This window comes from Corythoichthys intestinalis, chromosome 14 (genome assembly GCF_030265065.1).
Source record: "Corythoichthys intestinalis isolate RoL2023-P3 chromosome 14, ASM3026506v1, whole genome shotgun sequence".
Taxonomy (NCBI): domain Eukaryota; kingdom Metazoa; phylum Chordata; class Actinopteri; order Syngnathiformes; family Syngnathidae; genus Corythoichthys; species Corythoichthys intestinalis.
The window spans coordinates 13,196,886-13,211,599 of NC_080408.1; the positions used below are offsets into that span (position 1 = coordinate 13,196,886).

The 14,714-nt window shown below is 37.6% G+C and overlaps 1 protein-coding gene across 1 annotated transcript in view; it reads right to left on the reverse strand.

The window, feature by feature from the left end:
- Nucleotides 1-543: 543 nt before the first annotated feature.
- The window catches only part of prkci (protein kinase C, iota), a 111,454-nt gene continuing 97,283 nt past the window's right edge, over nt 544-14,714 (reverse strand). Inside the window, exons 17-18 of the mRNA XM_057858223.1 lie at nt 1,748-1,863; nt 544-1,672 (exon numbers count right to left, since the gene is read on the reverse strand). Of these exons, the coding sequence (XP_057714206.1) occupies nt 1,585-1,672; nt 1,748-1,863 (204 nt within the window). The 3' untranslated portion in view covers nt 544-1,584. The remainder of the gene's footprint in view (nt 1,673-1,747; nt 1,864-14,714) is intronic.

Consider the following 14,714-nt stretch of genomic DNA (forward strand, 5'->3'; position numbering starts at 1 on the left):
CATTGGTGAACCCAACTGTTCCCTGTTAAGACCAACGTAAGCTGTTTTTGTTTGAGCTTATGTTTTTTTTTAATGCATTCGTAATTTTGTTTATAGATATATTTAGCCATTTTTTGCGGGAATATGTGTCTGAACCATTTGTTAAGAGCATTGTTAAAAAAAAAAAAAAAAAAATTTTTTTTAAACGTTAGCATTTTATAGCATTTAAGCTAGCGGACTCTGCTATGTAAGTTAGCCAATTGTTCTTTTGTTACACATAGATCCTCAATTTTTTTTTCTTTATTTTTTTGAACTGTTTGAGGCTCAGCTCAAGTATTTTAATTTTTCATGTTCCTTATCAGATTACTCGATTATTCGAACCAACTCGTTCATCGATTTACTACTAAAATAATCGATAGCTGCACCCGTATGTCTCACTGAAGTTATTTCAGCCAAAGGGGCTAACACTAGATATTAGGTGGTAGGATGTCCTAACTTTTTCCTCAGTTAGAATATGCATTTCTGTTGATATATTTGGTTTAATGAGTAAAACAATGTTAATTTTTGTTGTTTACCTGCAATCAGATATCTTTCTTTTCCAGTGATAAAGAAAAACAAGATTGATATGTGAACATTTCTTAATAAAGAATTGAATATTCAATGGGGCGTCATCATTTTTCACATGACTAACTGCAATCCTTGACCCATTCGACATCCAATCCAATGAGTTGATGCTTTGTTGGGATTAAAATGTGCAGTAAACCACTCGTTTGTATTCTAAATTTGTGAGTCTCTTAATAATTCACGAGTGACTGCTTCCTTCAGTTGTTGCTACTGTTTTGGCTAGCAACAGAATTCACATCAGCGTCATGTTTTTTTTAGAAGTGGACGATCCAACCCGAGGGGCCACTATTTGAGGAAATCCGCCAATTTCAAAATAGACACTTACCAGAAACAATTTGTTTTTTGGTCCTGCGTGAAAATTCCAACCGGGCAAACACTCGCTACATTTGTTCACAGTATTTTAACCAACGACTCCAGGTCTGATCCTCAGGCTGCACACAAGATAACACACATAACATCCATTCTCTGTACCGGTCAATCACAGGGCAGAAATCGACGCGCATTCGTATCCGCACTCGCACCTCGGGATAATTTAGACTGCTCAATTAAACAGCTGTAGTTAAATAAAAAATATATAGATTTTCATATTTAGTGTTAGGAGAAGTGTTTCTAACTGATCTTAAAAAAAGAGGGCTAATGTCATTCAACAGCAGTTTCATATATATATATATTATACAGTACAAATAAAAAGTCTGTGCACAGTAAGTAACCTTGGAAGAACTTAGTAGAGAGGCCCCCGATGACACAATGATATCAGTGCAGTTTCATTTTTATACATTTGAATATTTATAGAGAGCATATAAAAATAATTCATAGAGAGAAGACTTAAGGACGAGTGGTTAGAAGTGGCAGAGTGTGAAACTGCTTTTGGCAACGACGAAAACTATGAAGGATGATGTCGCTGGGTTGCCTCGTAACCATGCAGCGTCAAGACACTGAGATGGCACGTGTGTGTGTGTGTTTAAATGTGTGCGTCTCCCTTTACACGCACTCCTCGGCCGACATCAGCAGCGGGTTGATGTACTCGAAACCCTCGAACTCAGATTGGTCGATCTTCTTCACCACATCACTGAGCAAGGTAACAATTAGGAAAATTAGTGGATGGATTCATTAAACGTGGCGCTTAACTGTCGGGAAATCGTACTCATCGTCTGGCGTCAGCTGAATGGGCTCGTTGGTGAACTGGGCGTCAAAATTGTCTAGTCCGAATTCGCCAGAGATGTTGGGTTTGAAGGGAGGGACCACTTGCTTTTGTTCCAGCTGGAATCATAATCACACACAGGATACAAATCACTTTTAGGAGCAGACATACTTTATTTTTCGGACTATAAATCGCGCCAGACAAAAAATGTGCAATGAAGAGGGGGAAAAAAAAAAAAAAAAAAAAAAAAAAAAAGATAAATCGTATTTTAGGGGGAAATTTATTTGATAAAATCCTAGAGCAAGACCAGACATGTGTTGGAATTAAGAAAACTGGTATGATTTTGTTATTTTTTTTATATACAGTACAAGGGTGTAAGTTTGCCTAGATGCCACCCTGTAGATCTCTCGCACACCCCCATACTGGATGTAACCCCAGACCATGATTTTGCCACCACCAAACTTCACTGTTTTCTGAGTGAATCTCTGATCCATGCGGGCTCCAGTAGGTCTCCTGTAGGCATGTGCCAGTATGAGATTTTGATGGTACGATAACCGTGAGCAAAAATACCGCGGTTTTACGGTATCACGGTATTGCAATTATAGCTCCAAAATGTGTTATTTTGAGAGGTATGGGTTAAATTTTTTTTTAAAAGAATGGGGGGGGGGGGGGGGGGGGGGGGGGGGGGAATTCCGGGATTTTTTTTTTTTTTTTTAAAGAAAATATTTGCAAATTGGAACATGAATTTTATGTTAAAATAAACAAAAAAATATTTTAAATAAAATTAAAATAAATAGAACTTATAGACTACCCACAGGTTGCTCAAGATTGGAGCAAGAACTAAATTAATTGCTATAAAAAAAATAAAAACACTTCTAAATAAAATTGAAAAATATTGAATGAATGAATGAATGAATGACTGTACTTTTTTTTTTTTTTTTTTTGAGGGGGCAAAAGCTCAAGTGAAGTTTCGCCATTTTCAGCCACTGTGTCAACTCTAGTCTACATGTCATGCCTTTGTGTAAAAAGACGCAGAATTCATAAGTTAATAAGTTAAAAATGGATAAGTTCGTTAAAATGTGAATGTTGTTGTGTGAAGGTTTCATCTAAAAACACTGGGAGTGAGACCTCTCCTTGTCCAGCGAGCGTACATTTGTGCTTAGGGCAAGATCATCTGTCGTAATTAGCGATCTTTGATGTTATCCCTTTTCCTTCATTCAAGCTTGTTTCTCAGTGGCCGTGGAAGTTGCTCTCCCAGCTAAGACTAGGCTAACATTCGTCTTTGTAAGTGTTTAGTTAATTTGTATTTTGAATTTGAAAGGAAAATGTGTGTTTTGTTTTTGGCGAACTTTTTCATGGATGACTTCCTCACATTCTGTTGTGGTTGTGCTAATGAAGCTACTCACACGTGTAAAATACTATTGTACAACGTTTTAAAACTGTATATGTCAGTTACCATGATTTGAGACCTCCATAAATTCAAGAAAAGTACGCCTTTTGTTTGGAGTGTTTCTTTTTTTGGTGTTCAGCAGAATAGCGTCAATGACACACACACATCAACAACCGGAGAGGGAGGGGTGAGCGCTGCCACTCCAAGATACTTCTGGCTGCATTTTTGAGACTTGTAAAATAGCCAATACCGTACTACGGTATGACGGAAAATTTTAGTGGTTTTGAAACCGTGACGTTTTCATACCACGGTAAACCTTGAAACCGGTAACCGGCACATGCCTAGTCTCCTGCAATATTTGCGGCGACTGGAAGATTCATCAGAAAAATCCACCTTTTGCCTTTTTTCCAGCGTCCATCCTTTTGACAGGCTGTGGGCTTTGGCAAATGCCACACGGTTTTTTAACTGTCTGCACCCTGACAAATCTACAGGTTGGAAGGCAACATAAATAGTCTGAAATATCAACAGATCTTAGCTGCCTCTTACGTTCCTAACCATAAAAAGGGACAAATTCTGCAGCAGGATGGTGCTCCATCGCATACTTCAATCTCTACCTCAAAGTTCCTCAAGGCAAAGAAGATCAAGATCCTCGAGGACTGGCCTGCCCAGTCACCAGACATGAACATCATTGAGCATTGGGGTAGGATGAAAGCGGAAGCATGGAAAACGAAACCCAAGAATGTTGATGAACTCTGGGAGGCATGCAAGACTGCTTTCTTTGATGTTCCTGATGACTTCATCAATAAATTGTACGAATCCTTGCCAAACCGCATGGATGCAGTCCTTCAAGCCCATGGAAGTCATACAAAATATTAAATTTGGATATCACAGCATCACTACTTAATTCGCATATGTTATGCAACATATTTTTGTATTTGAAGTACATTTTTTGTTCAATTTTCACACTACTTTCTGTAGGTGACAAAACTGTTGTCTTGCCAAAATTTGACCTTTATGTCTTCATTAAATTATAAATCTTTTTTTCAGTGAAACAAATATATTTTTGTACATTCAACATCATTTGGGAGGGTCTTAGCTTTCATATGAGCCATTTCTGAACCCAATTGAATAATTAAAAGTCAGGTTATGTGCAATTGTTTCTACAAAATAGATAAGCGGCAAGGGACTGTACATCTTCATTTCAATGGTAAGCGTCACCTTTTCTTTTTTTTCTCCACCTGCACTAACCTTTCTTGGATCCAGTATTGATTTCTCTCAAAAGAAAATAAGCCGTGCGTCCGTCTTCCGGCAAAACAAAGACACTACGGCACTGTAAAAAATCGTATTTCAAGCATGTCATCAGATGTAGAAACAAATGGCGAGTCAAATTTTATGTCGTATGTCGAAAAGATCATGTGTCGAAGCGATCGTATGTTGAGGTACCACTGTATTTTCATGATGTTCAGACTTACATTTACCCATTTTCACTGGCTGAATGTGCCAGTCCATCCCCCCCCCCCCCCAAAACGCACGTTTGATTGGCTGATGGCTTGACCCCCCCCCCCCCGACAGAAATACAACATGCCGCCTCCTCCGCCCCCTTCGAAGACAAGGTATATTATTACAAGTTTTTTTTTCCCGCCAGCAGCAGCCACTATAAGTAAATTCAAGAGTTGTCAATGTTGTGGAGGTAGGTGGTGATCATACCACTAATTTTGCTACTGAAAGTCCGACTTGCATCAGAGTTAGTATAACATTAATCTATGCTAATTTGTCGAACTTGATGAGGAATATGCTTTGAGAGAAATATCCTCCTGGATGTTCTCTACTTTTAAACTATAAGAAATGTAGTGAACCAAGGTTAACCCCCTTCTCCCAGTTTTCATTTTTATTTTATTTATGTGGTCTTAAAGCAGCCCAAAGGAGCTTTCATTTTTTGTTGAGTTTGGATGTGCTGACAAAAAACTGTAGTGTTTTACCTGAAGGAAGGCTCCATTTGTATTTATTGTTGTTATTCCCTGACTAAGAAGTTTTTTTTGTTATATTTAATTTATTTAGACAGACAATTTTGAGTGGTATTAAGACATTTTTATTTTTTATTTTTTTTGCATTCCTGGATACTTAAGAGATGATTAACAAGTTTGTATATTAATATAATTTGCGTTCAAATAATGCAACTTCAATTTGCTAATAAAATCCAGATATTTATTCTGGAAGTTTTCTGAATGTTTCTTTTGTAGTAAACAAAGGTTTGAATCGAACGGTGTATCATGCCAAAAAAAAAAACAAAAAAAACTAAATTAAAATTCCCTTGTTTTCAGTGTAAAACTACTAGAAATAGCTGAAATGATCTGGCGGTGCTTCAAGTAGATTTGACTCAGATTTCTTGTAATAACAAAAAAGCTAGCTAAAAATAAGCTTAACAGCCTAATTTTAAGCAAAAAAAAAAAAAAAAAAAGTATATTTAATCTTAAAAAACTTGTTTGTCAGAAATGTTCTTAATTCAAGAATAGATTTTGTTGACTGACTTTTAGATGTATGGGCTTAATAAGAACAAATAGTAATATTTACAAAAAGTGGAAGAATCTGACGGATGAATCTGTTAACTAGCCTTTAACACTCAAAACAAGATGAACATTATTCAACTAGATTTAAGAAAAATTATCAGATTAAGACGTTATACTGTAAATTTGCAGTTTGAAAGTTAGTCAATACAGATTTATTTGCATTAATCATGTAGCCTATCAATTAATAAAGTTCTTATTGGTAAGAAATGTAGCCCTGACCACCATTCATACAATCTGTTTGGTCTTATTAGTGTCCCGTACCCAGCAAAAAGTGTACATGTAGGTTATACTGTTATATCGTCTCTACCAATGTTAAGACCAAACCTATGCCCTTGCTTTGGAATATTCACCCCCAAAATGTCAGTTGTATTGAGCGACATGTGATGTGAAGTTATGCAGTTATATCGTCCCTACCAATATTGAGACCAAACCTACGCCCTTGATACAGTACATGTGTCTAATGAATCACATAATTAGCACGTATACCATTAATGATAAACACTGTGATTTAAAAGTACTCGATAATATCTTAATCAGCATTAACTGCATGATCACATTTTTAGTAGACGTCCACTCAGCAGAACGTACCAGTCAGTCACATGCGCGCTGTCTGACTCCATGAGATGGGAAACGTTGTCATCCTGAGATGACCTCATATTTTTCTTAGAACAAACTCTTGAGGGTTTTACTTCAGCGGGAATGCGTCTGGGACTTATCACCCAGAGTCGTTAAAGGGAACCACGGATAGAAAAACTTGTAGTTCTAAAAAGATAAATGTATTATGAGATAAATTTGATATTAAAACCCCTCTTGATGTTTTTGTTTTTATACAATCTGTAAAATTAGTTTAACTAGTAGGTTCCCAGAGTTGTTGACGTCGCAGAGCGGTGACGTCACTGGGTTACGGTACCGGGCTTCCAGAGTACGACTCCAGCGACATAAACATGTCATCTGTTCAGCCCTTTCAATTTGAACCCAATAGGAACATTAATGAGCATGACAGCACTGTCGATATTTCACAAAACGAGCAGCAAAAGCAAAATGAACAGGAAAGAAAGGATGAGACGAGACGAGAGTCGGAATAAAAATGGTGTTCTGCCAAAATGTGCTACATCGGTGAAACATCCAACAAGAGGTGAATTTGACACCCAAAGTACTACCGTGCTCGTTCAGCTTGTTTTGTTTAGATGCATACAGACAGACCATACTTAAGATGTCTTGCGAAAATACTTTTTTTCGATTATCGATTAATTATCGCGTTAACGGGTGGTAATTAATTTTTTAAATTAATCACGTTAAAATATTTGACGCAGCTAACACATATGCCCCGCTCAAACAGCTTAAAATGACAGCACAGGTCATGTCCACTTGTTACTTGTGTTTTTTGTCGCCCTCTGCTGGAGCTTGGGTGCGACTGATTTTATGGGTTTAAGCACCATGAGCATTGTGTAATTATTGACATCAACAATGGCGAGCTACTAGTTTATTTTTTGATTGAACATTTTACAAACTTTATTAAAACGAAAACATTAAGAGGGGTTTTAATATAAAATTTCTATAACTTGTACTAACATTTATCTTAAGAACTACAAGTCTTTCTATCCATGGATCGCTTTAACAGAATGTTAATGTTAATGCCATCTTGTTGATTTGTTATAATAAACAAATACAGTACTTATGTACAGTATGTTGAATGTATATATGCGTCTTGTGTCTTATCTTTCCATTCCAACAATAATTTACAGAAAAATATGGCATATTTTAAAGATGGTTTGAATTGCGATAAATTACGATTAATTACTTTTTAAGCTGTGATTAACTCGATTAAAAATTTTAATCGTTTGACAGCCCTAGTAGTAATAAGGGTGGTTTAAATATGCTACCGAACTATTGTGGTCAACAGATCAACAATCTGCTTTAAAGCTACCACAACAAAAACACAATGCTTAAAGGTATGAGAGGGAAACACATGCAAAATGTATTTAGAGGCAATGAAAAGGTCATAAAAGACTCAATAAAAACACAAATAGTAAGTATTCGCCACTTTTAACCGATGTGCGCATGTGTTGGATGTCCCGCCGCGTAGAAGGAATTGCAGTAACCCGGTAGTATTCGTCGAAACAGTGACAATCTACGTCCTCACCCCGAGCGTCTATTGCACGCTTAAAACATGGCGCCCTCCGCAGGTCATAACATGTACTAAATATCATAGATTTTTAAATCAATGGCAATATTGTATGTGTTTCTAATAACATATTTTGTAAAAAAGAACAATTGTGACTTATTAGTCTTTAAGTCCAAGGTTCCCTTTAAAATCAGGTGACTCGGACTCAAATACGCGATTGGGACATGTAGTTTTAATAATTGATTTAGTCAAGAACCATAACATCAAATTGTAAGCTTCAGCTTCATACTGATTTACACATCCATGCTTATTATATCATAGAGTTATCTACTAGCAAACAAAACAGTGTTTTCATGTTGATGAACAAAGCTCAAGGAGTTCCTCGTGAGTTCGGGGATGCATCTGACATCAGCTAGCAGACGAACATGTGACCAGAGCGAACTAGCAACCAATCATATGACCTCCCCGGCTAATAGCCCTGTTTGGTCTGGATGTAGGGCTTTGACCAGCTGGTCGACTTGCGTGTCTGCCAAGGATCAAGTTACTGACCCCATCCCCCCTAACAAACTCTTCACCTTCTTCAGACAAAATTAACCCGGTTGTATGCTTGGCCTGTGTTGCACCTGATGGCCTGGAGAGGGCGCACTCATGGGCCTGTCTGTCATGACAAGATTAACTTCACATTATGGGGAAAATGCTCTGGAAACTATAATAAATAACTACCAGGTACTCTCAGGTATATCTAAAACAAACATTGAATAACAACTAATGCACTGCCAGTTGTAGTATTGCATTTTGATTGATGACACTAGTCAACACTACATTTATTGTCCAAGTTTTGTTAGCTGATTATTTTAATTTCAATGTACTGAATCCGAAAATCACATTGGTTTGAATGTCTATGAATGACGCCAGTTTTTTTATTTTATTTTTTTTAAGCTGTCAAATAGTGTTTAAGGTTTAAAATATCTCCGCCAGCCGCATGACTGATTGTCTGTAGAGTAGGGTTGGGCATCGTGCATCGATGGAATCCAGGACTAACACTCAGGTTCTCCCGGAACCGTTCAAATTTTTAAATTATTTTTTATTTTATAAGTTTCGATGCGTTGACCGCCGATGGTGAAAAATAACTACCAAACACCACATAGAAAGAAGCCACATGAAGACGAGCTCCGTTATGAGCAAATCAAATGAAGTGGCTATGTTAGCTTAGCATAAAAACGTGTTGCTTCGCTTTACATAAATGACAACAAACAGAAAAAACACCGAAATATCAGACCCTCTGTTAAAACGTGCAAACTTACCGATTTTGTTTTATCAAGGGTCCCCAACGATGTGTAGTGCCAACTAAAGAAATGTTCTTTTTGCCTGCTGCTTCCAGTAAGTCCCCACTTGTGGAAGCCAAGCTCACATAGCAAAACCAAAGAAACACTGTAGAGTCCGGAGCAGAGGTTGCGCTAGACTTTTTCGTTGTCTGTCATTTTGACTGACAGTGTCATAAAAATCCGGTCATAATCTATTTTTACCAGTCACTTACATTTTTAAAATGATAATAATGACATATTCTATAGTATTTAGTTTTCATTGATTTTTAATTAATATTCTGTCCGAATAAGCTTAATGTAGTGGAGAAAACTGGATTCTCGCTGATTCAGGTTGATTTTAGCTGTGTTCACGTCAGTGTGTTGGCCAAACACCACTTAAGGCCCACTCAAAGTAGAGGCAATCACGGCACTTGGACAGGTGGCTGGATTTCTCTTTTTTCTTTAATGCAAATCCTCTTAAATCAACTTTATAAAGTCCATTTATCCCAACTGTCCATGTAGATGTGGAAATGGTTATATTCTTGAGTAGGTGTTTGTGGGTATATATGTGTGTATCTGTGTGTGTGGTTTATCTGTACAAAAGACATGAAAAGAAACAATAAATAAATATACATTGCTTAAATTCAACTTAATTACATTTAAACATGTAGATGGAATATTCGAAGTTAAGCTTGAACTATTTTCTACGCTCCAGCTAAGCACTTCCGGTTTCGGGCACTTATTGTGAAGGCGGATTCACTCTACTTCCGGTGCGCTATGCCGCAACTTGTCGCTATTTTAGAATCGCAGCATAGCAACACGCTAATGGACTACCACGCAAAACAATCGGACGAACTATCATAACAGCAGCAAAAGGTAATCATAACAAATTGTCTACGTAAATATGAATGTTGCTTGTGATACTCACTTTGCATTTACGCACAGCAATGAACAAACACACAATTAGACGCACGCTCATGTCGTGCATCCACCCGTGACTTTCTTACTATTGACATCCGCATTCTGGTACGGTGCATGCGCAATCCAACTTTTCACCTATTTACTTGCCACCCTGTGGGTGTGAATTGCAACCTGTCAAAATGACGGATGGACTTCAGTTTTTTCCGTCACCGTTTTAAAAAACCGGTCAACGACGGAAAATATTCGGTTAACGCGACCCCTGGTCCGGAGTTACAATAGTGACTCTTATGGACAGACGAACAATATATCAGTTTAGAAAGAAATCAAACTTTAAAAGTACCTAAATTTTCGGACTATAAGCCGCTACTTTTTTCCCCTCATTTTGAATCCAGCAGCTTATAGTCCAGTGCGGCCATTTGTTGATTTATTTGGGTTGATAGGTAATGCTTTATTTGACAGTGGTGTCATAAGACTGTCATAAGGCAGTCATAATAATGGCATGACACTATCATGGGCATTACTGAATGCTTATGACAGATGTCATTAAGCATCATCCGGCAAATTATGTCACAAACTCCATTTATGTCCAGCTCAGGTATTTTACATCCATTCAAAAGAGATAATTTGCCAGATAACTTACTAAATGACATCTGTTATAAGCATTCATTAATGCTAGCTAATGACATTGTCATGTCATAATTATAATTATCTTATGACAGTCTTATGGCGCCACTGTCAAATAAAGTGTTACCAAATACCATAACTAGCAATTAATGAAACAACTGGAACAGTAACTGAAGAAATATTTAGCACAGGACATTAATTTAGATTGTTATTTACATCTGTACCGCTGCAATGCATGCTAGGAGGCATGTCGGATGAGAACAGTGTTGACAGCGGGTGGCAGCAGACGTTGACTGTCTCCTTCAAGGGAGCAGTGATGGCCAAATGAAACTTCTTTAAGCAATGAAGCTTTGCCGCCAATTGGTTCAAAGCTTCATGGTGGTTCATTTGGTCCTATGACAGTCTAATGATGCCGCTGTCAAATAAAGTGTTACCAGTTAATATCTTTTGGTTTAAGTATCCCATAATACAGCAAAACACATGAGGACAGCTGCAGCTTATAGTCGGACAGTGTGGCTTATCTATGAACAAATGTCGTTTTCGTGTCAAATTTGGTGGGTGGCGGCTTATAGTCAGGTTTGCCTTATAGTCCGAAAATTGCGTTAGTCAACTTGGGGGCAAGCGATAGAACACTCCCCAGTTGCCTAAACCAATTTGTAGAAATACCCCCTAAAACAAACGATCCAATACAATAAATGCCTGCAGCATAAGACACTCTGAAACATAGGCAAAAGAATATGTGTAAATGTTTTCTCTGTGAGCTTTTGAAAAATAAAACAACTTTTTGAAAGTGCACTCCTGTGGAATGAAACTTCATTGTATTCAAGTTCAAAGACTGATATTGATATACAAGTTAAAAATAGTCCTCTGAGAAATTCATAGTTAACTGAAAGTTCATATAATTTAAAAAATAATCGAGAAGTTAAGAAATGAATATGGACTATGCAATTTTTTTCACCCTGCTTATTAAAAGAATCTGAATCGAGAATTGTTTGGAACCGGAATCGAAACGTGGAATCGGAACCGCACCCGGACCCTGTTCACATTTGTTCCGCCACTGCCGTGATTGCTGTATGGCTGCTCATTTCACATTAAGCAACAGTTCTGTAATTCTTCAAAAATGTTCTATTTTAGCGATATCTTGATGGGACAGGTCTGGATGCAATGAAACACACGTGATACAGGCTTTATGAATGACTAGGGGCGGTGGCATGAGTTTCATTTCACCGCTGTGCTGTCACAACACAGGAATTTCACTCCCTATGAAATCGGAGACTTTTAGTCATCGTTATGACTCGGGAACAGGAAGCATGGTAAAACAAAACGGATTATTTTTAGTTTGCGGCAGACAGATTCCTATCGCTCATTTCGTAGAACATGAAAAAGTCCATCAGACTCTTGTGAGCGCCTCTCTGCTCTTGTCACTCTGCTGCTGATCTTTTCTCCATTTTTTACCCCAAATAGACGTTATTTATTTCCTGCCACAGGGCTTCTACAATATGCTGGTTGGTCCTAGTCGCCGGTTTTCTCTCCTGACCACAATCAATAATTGGATTGCTTGGGAACTATTTGTCAGCCGGTATCCTTTGCTTCCTTTTGAAAATCATTGAAATGATGAATCACGAAGTGTATTTTTAATCATTTTGTCAGCATATACAGGCGTTATGAGAGTGACTCATTCTAAACAAGTCACAGTAAAATGAACACTTCTCTAGCCACGTATTATTAAGATTATCATCATGACACCAACAGTCAGATACTGTGTTTTGCAGTTGCTCTTTTCAATGTGATAGCCTCCATTTTCTGAAAATGAGTATCTGAAAAATGTGATGTGCAAAACTGAAAAAGTCATGCTAGTAGTTGAAAAGGGCATGTGGCACGAATGCTTGTTCTTCTGAAAAAACGGGGAAGAAATACATTTCTCAAGTTCGTATTTTCTAATTGCCGTTATACCGCTACATTTTAATACCTGTGCTTTTGTCGGCTAAACAAACACAGTAGTGCGCTGTCAAACAACTAGAAATATGTCGATTATGGGTTTCAAGGTAGACCGTGGTTTGAAAACGTCACGGATTCAAAACCGCAAAAGATTTTCGTCATACCGTCCCTTTGGTATTAGCTATTTTTTATGCCCCAAAAATGCAGGGAGAAATGCTTTGCTTGTAGCTGAAAGGCTCAACCTTGCCCCACCGGTTGTTGCTCAGTGTCAGTGAGTCAGCTGTGCTACACAATGGCTGGAAGTGGAAAAAACTCCAGACCCCCCCATCGAAGAAAACTGAATCGCTGGTATGGTAATACTATAGCTGCAGAAAAGTTACAGACGGCCGCGGCTTAGAGGGGGAAGGCCAAACTACATGTAAATTGTGTGCAGGGTTGCAATACCTCCAATATGATTTCTCATTTAGACAAAATTAAAGGTTAGTAAACATTGCCATGAACGTTTCCCACCAGCTACGAGAGTTAACTCCAGTGTTTAGTGTTTTTAGTGTTGGTAAAGTGTTTTTTCTCTCTTGCAACCGTCTGTGTTGACAAAGAGAGTGAGTGTATAATGTAAACATGATGATACGAGTCATACACACGTTCTTTTTATGAATAATAATTCAATTATTTTTGTTCTGATGGTAAGAATGTTGAGCTGACCTAAAGGACTGAATTTATTTTAATTTTATTTAGAATATTTCAGTTTTCTTGTGTCATTTTTTATTTATTTTAACAAAACACTATACTTATGTTCCAACTTGCTAATATGTTTTGAAAAATAAAAATCCAGTTCGATGGATTTTTTTTTTAAACCATACACTTCACCATCAGCCAATCAATAGGGGGCCTATTTTTAAAAACTTAAAATTCTAATATTTTCAAAACCAAAGCCACTAGTGACCTAAAACCAAAACAGGCACCTCCCTTAGGCATATATGAGTCTCCATGAGTAGCGGCATAAATTCAAAGTCATTCCAGAATAAAATCCTGATTATTTTTTTATATAAGAAAACTTAATTAAAATGGCAATAAAATTCGCAGATTTTATGTTAAATGCACAAAAATCACCAAGCGCAGAGATAATCACCTATATTTTCAGGATTAATAGCAATTTTAACATATCATATACGTTTTTGCCAGAAATAGCCACTTAAATGTCATGTGTACAGATACAAAATCCAACCTGGCGGCAGTCACAAAACAAAGAGCTTTGAAAATTCTTGTAAATAATTGCTTAAAAAGCGGAATTTCTGTAATGATGGACGTAAAACAGTCTACATTCCAGGTTAAAAGTAAAAAACGGACAGTTATTGTTCATTTTACGTAAATATTTCAAGCAAATGTTACGGTGTTGTGTAAACCAACATGGCGGCCGTCACGAAACTGAGCTTTTTTTACTTGAAAATTCTTGTAAATAAATGCTTAAAGGGTATGAAAACACAAAGGGGGTGTGAAACATCAATAGAACCGTTATGTGCCAAGATAACAAGTATTGATAAAGTTAACAAAAAAATATATCACATTAATGAGCAATTATCGAAAATAGATCGAAAATGACGAACATTTCCGAAAGTGTTCCGGAAACAGCCGAATGGGGCGGCGACGTCACTACAAGTGAATGAAAGTCGAGGCGGAGCCAGGTGCCATTGTTTTTTATCGACGAGAGAGTAGCGTTGGGGTTTATTTGACCAAAACATCACTAAAATGGTTCAAAACTGCTGTGCTATGTGGTGTACAAATAGCTATTTATCGGAATATAGTATCCATTGGTTGGTTGGTTGGTTGGTGTTACACTTATATAGCGCTTTTCCACCTTTCAAGGCGCTCACCATGAGTTCCCGAACGCGATAAAAAAAAAGCTGGACTACGCAGACAATGGGTAAAGTTCGTCCGTGCAAAGAGGGCTAATTTTCCAGACCCAGCCTCCGGCACGGTTTTGTGTGGTGCGCATTTTCCACCTGAAAGCTTCTCGAACTATGGACAAGTGAAATCGGTTTTGCTAAAAGATTGCTGCTCAAAGCAGATGCGGTGCCCAGGGGTCGCGTTAACCGAATATTTT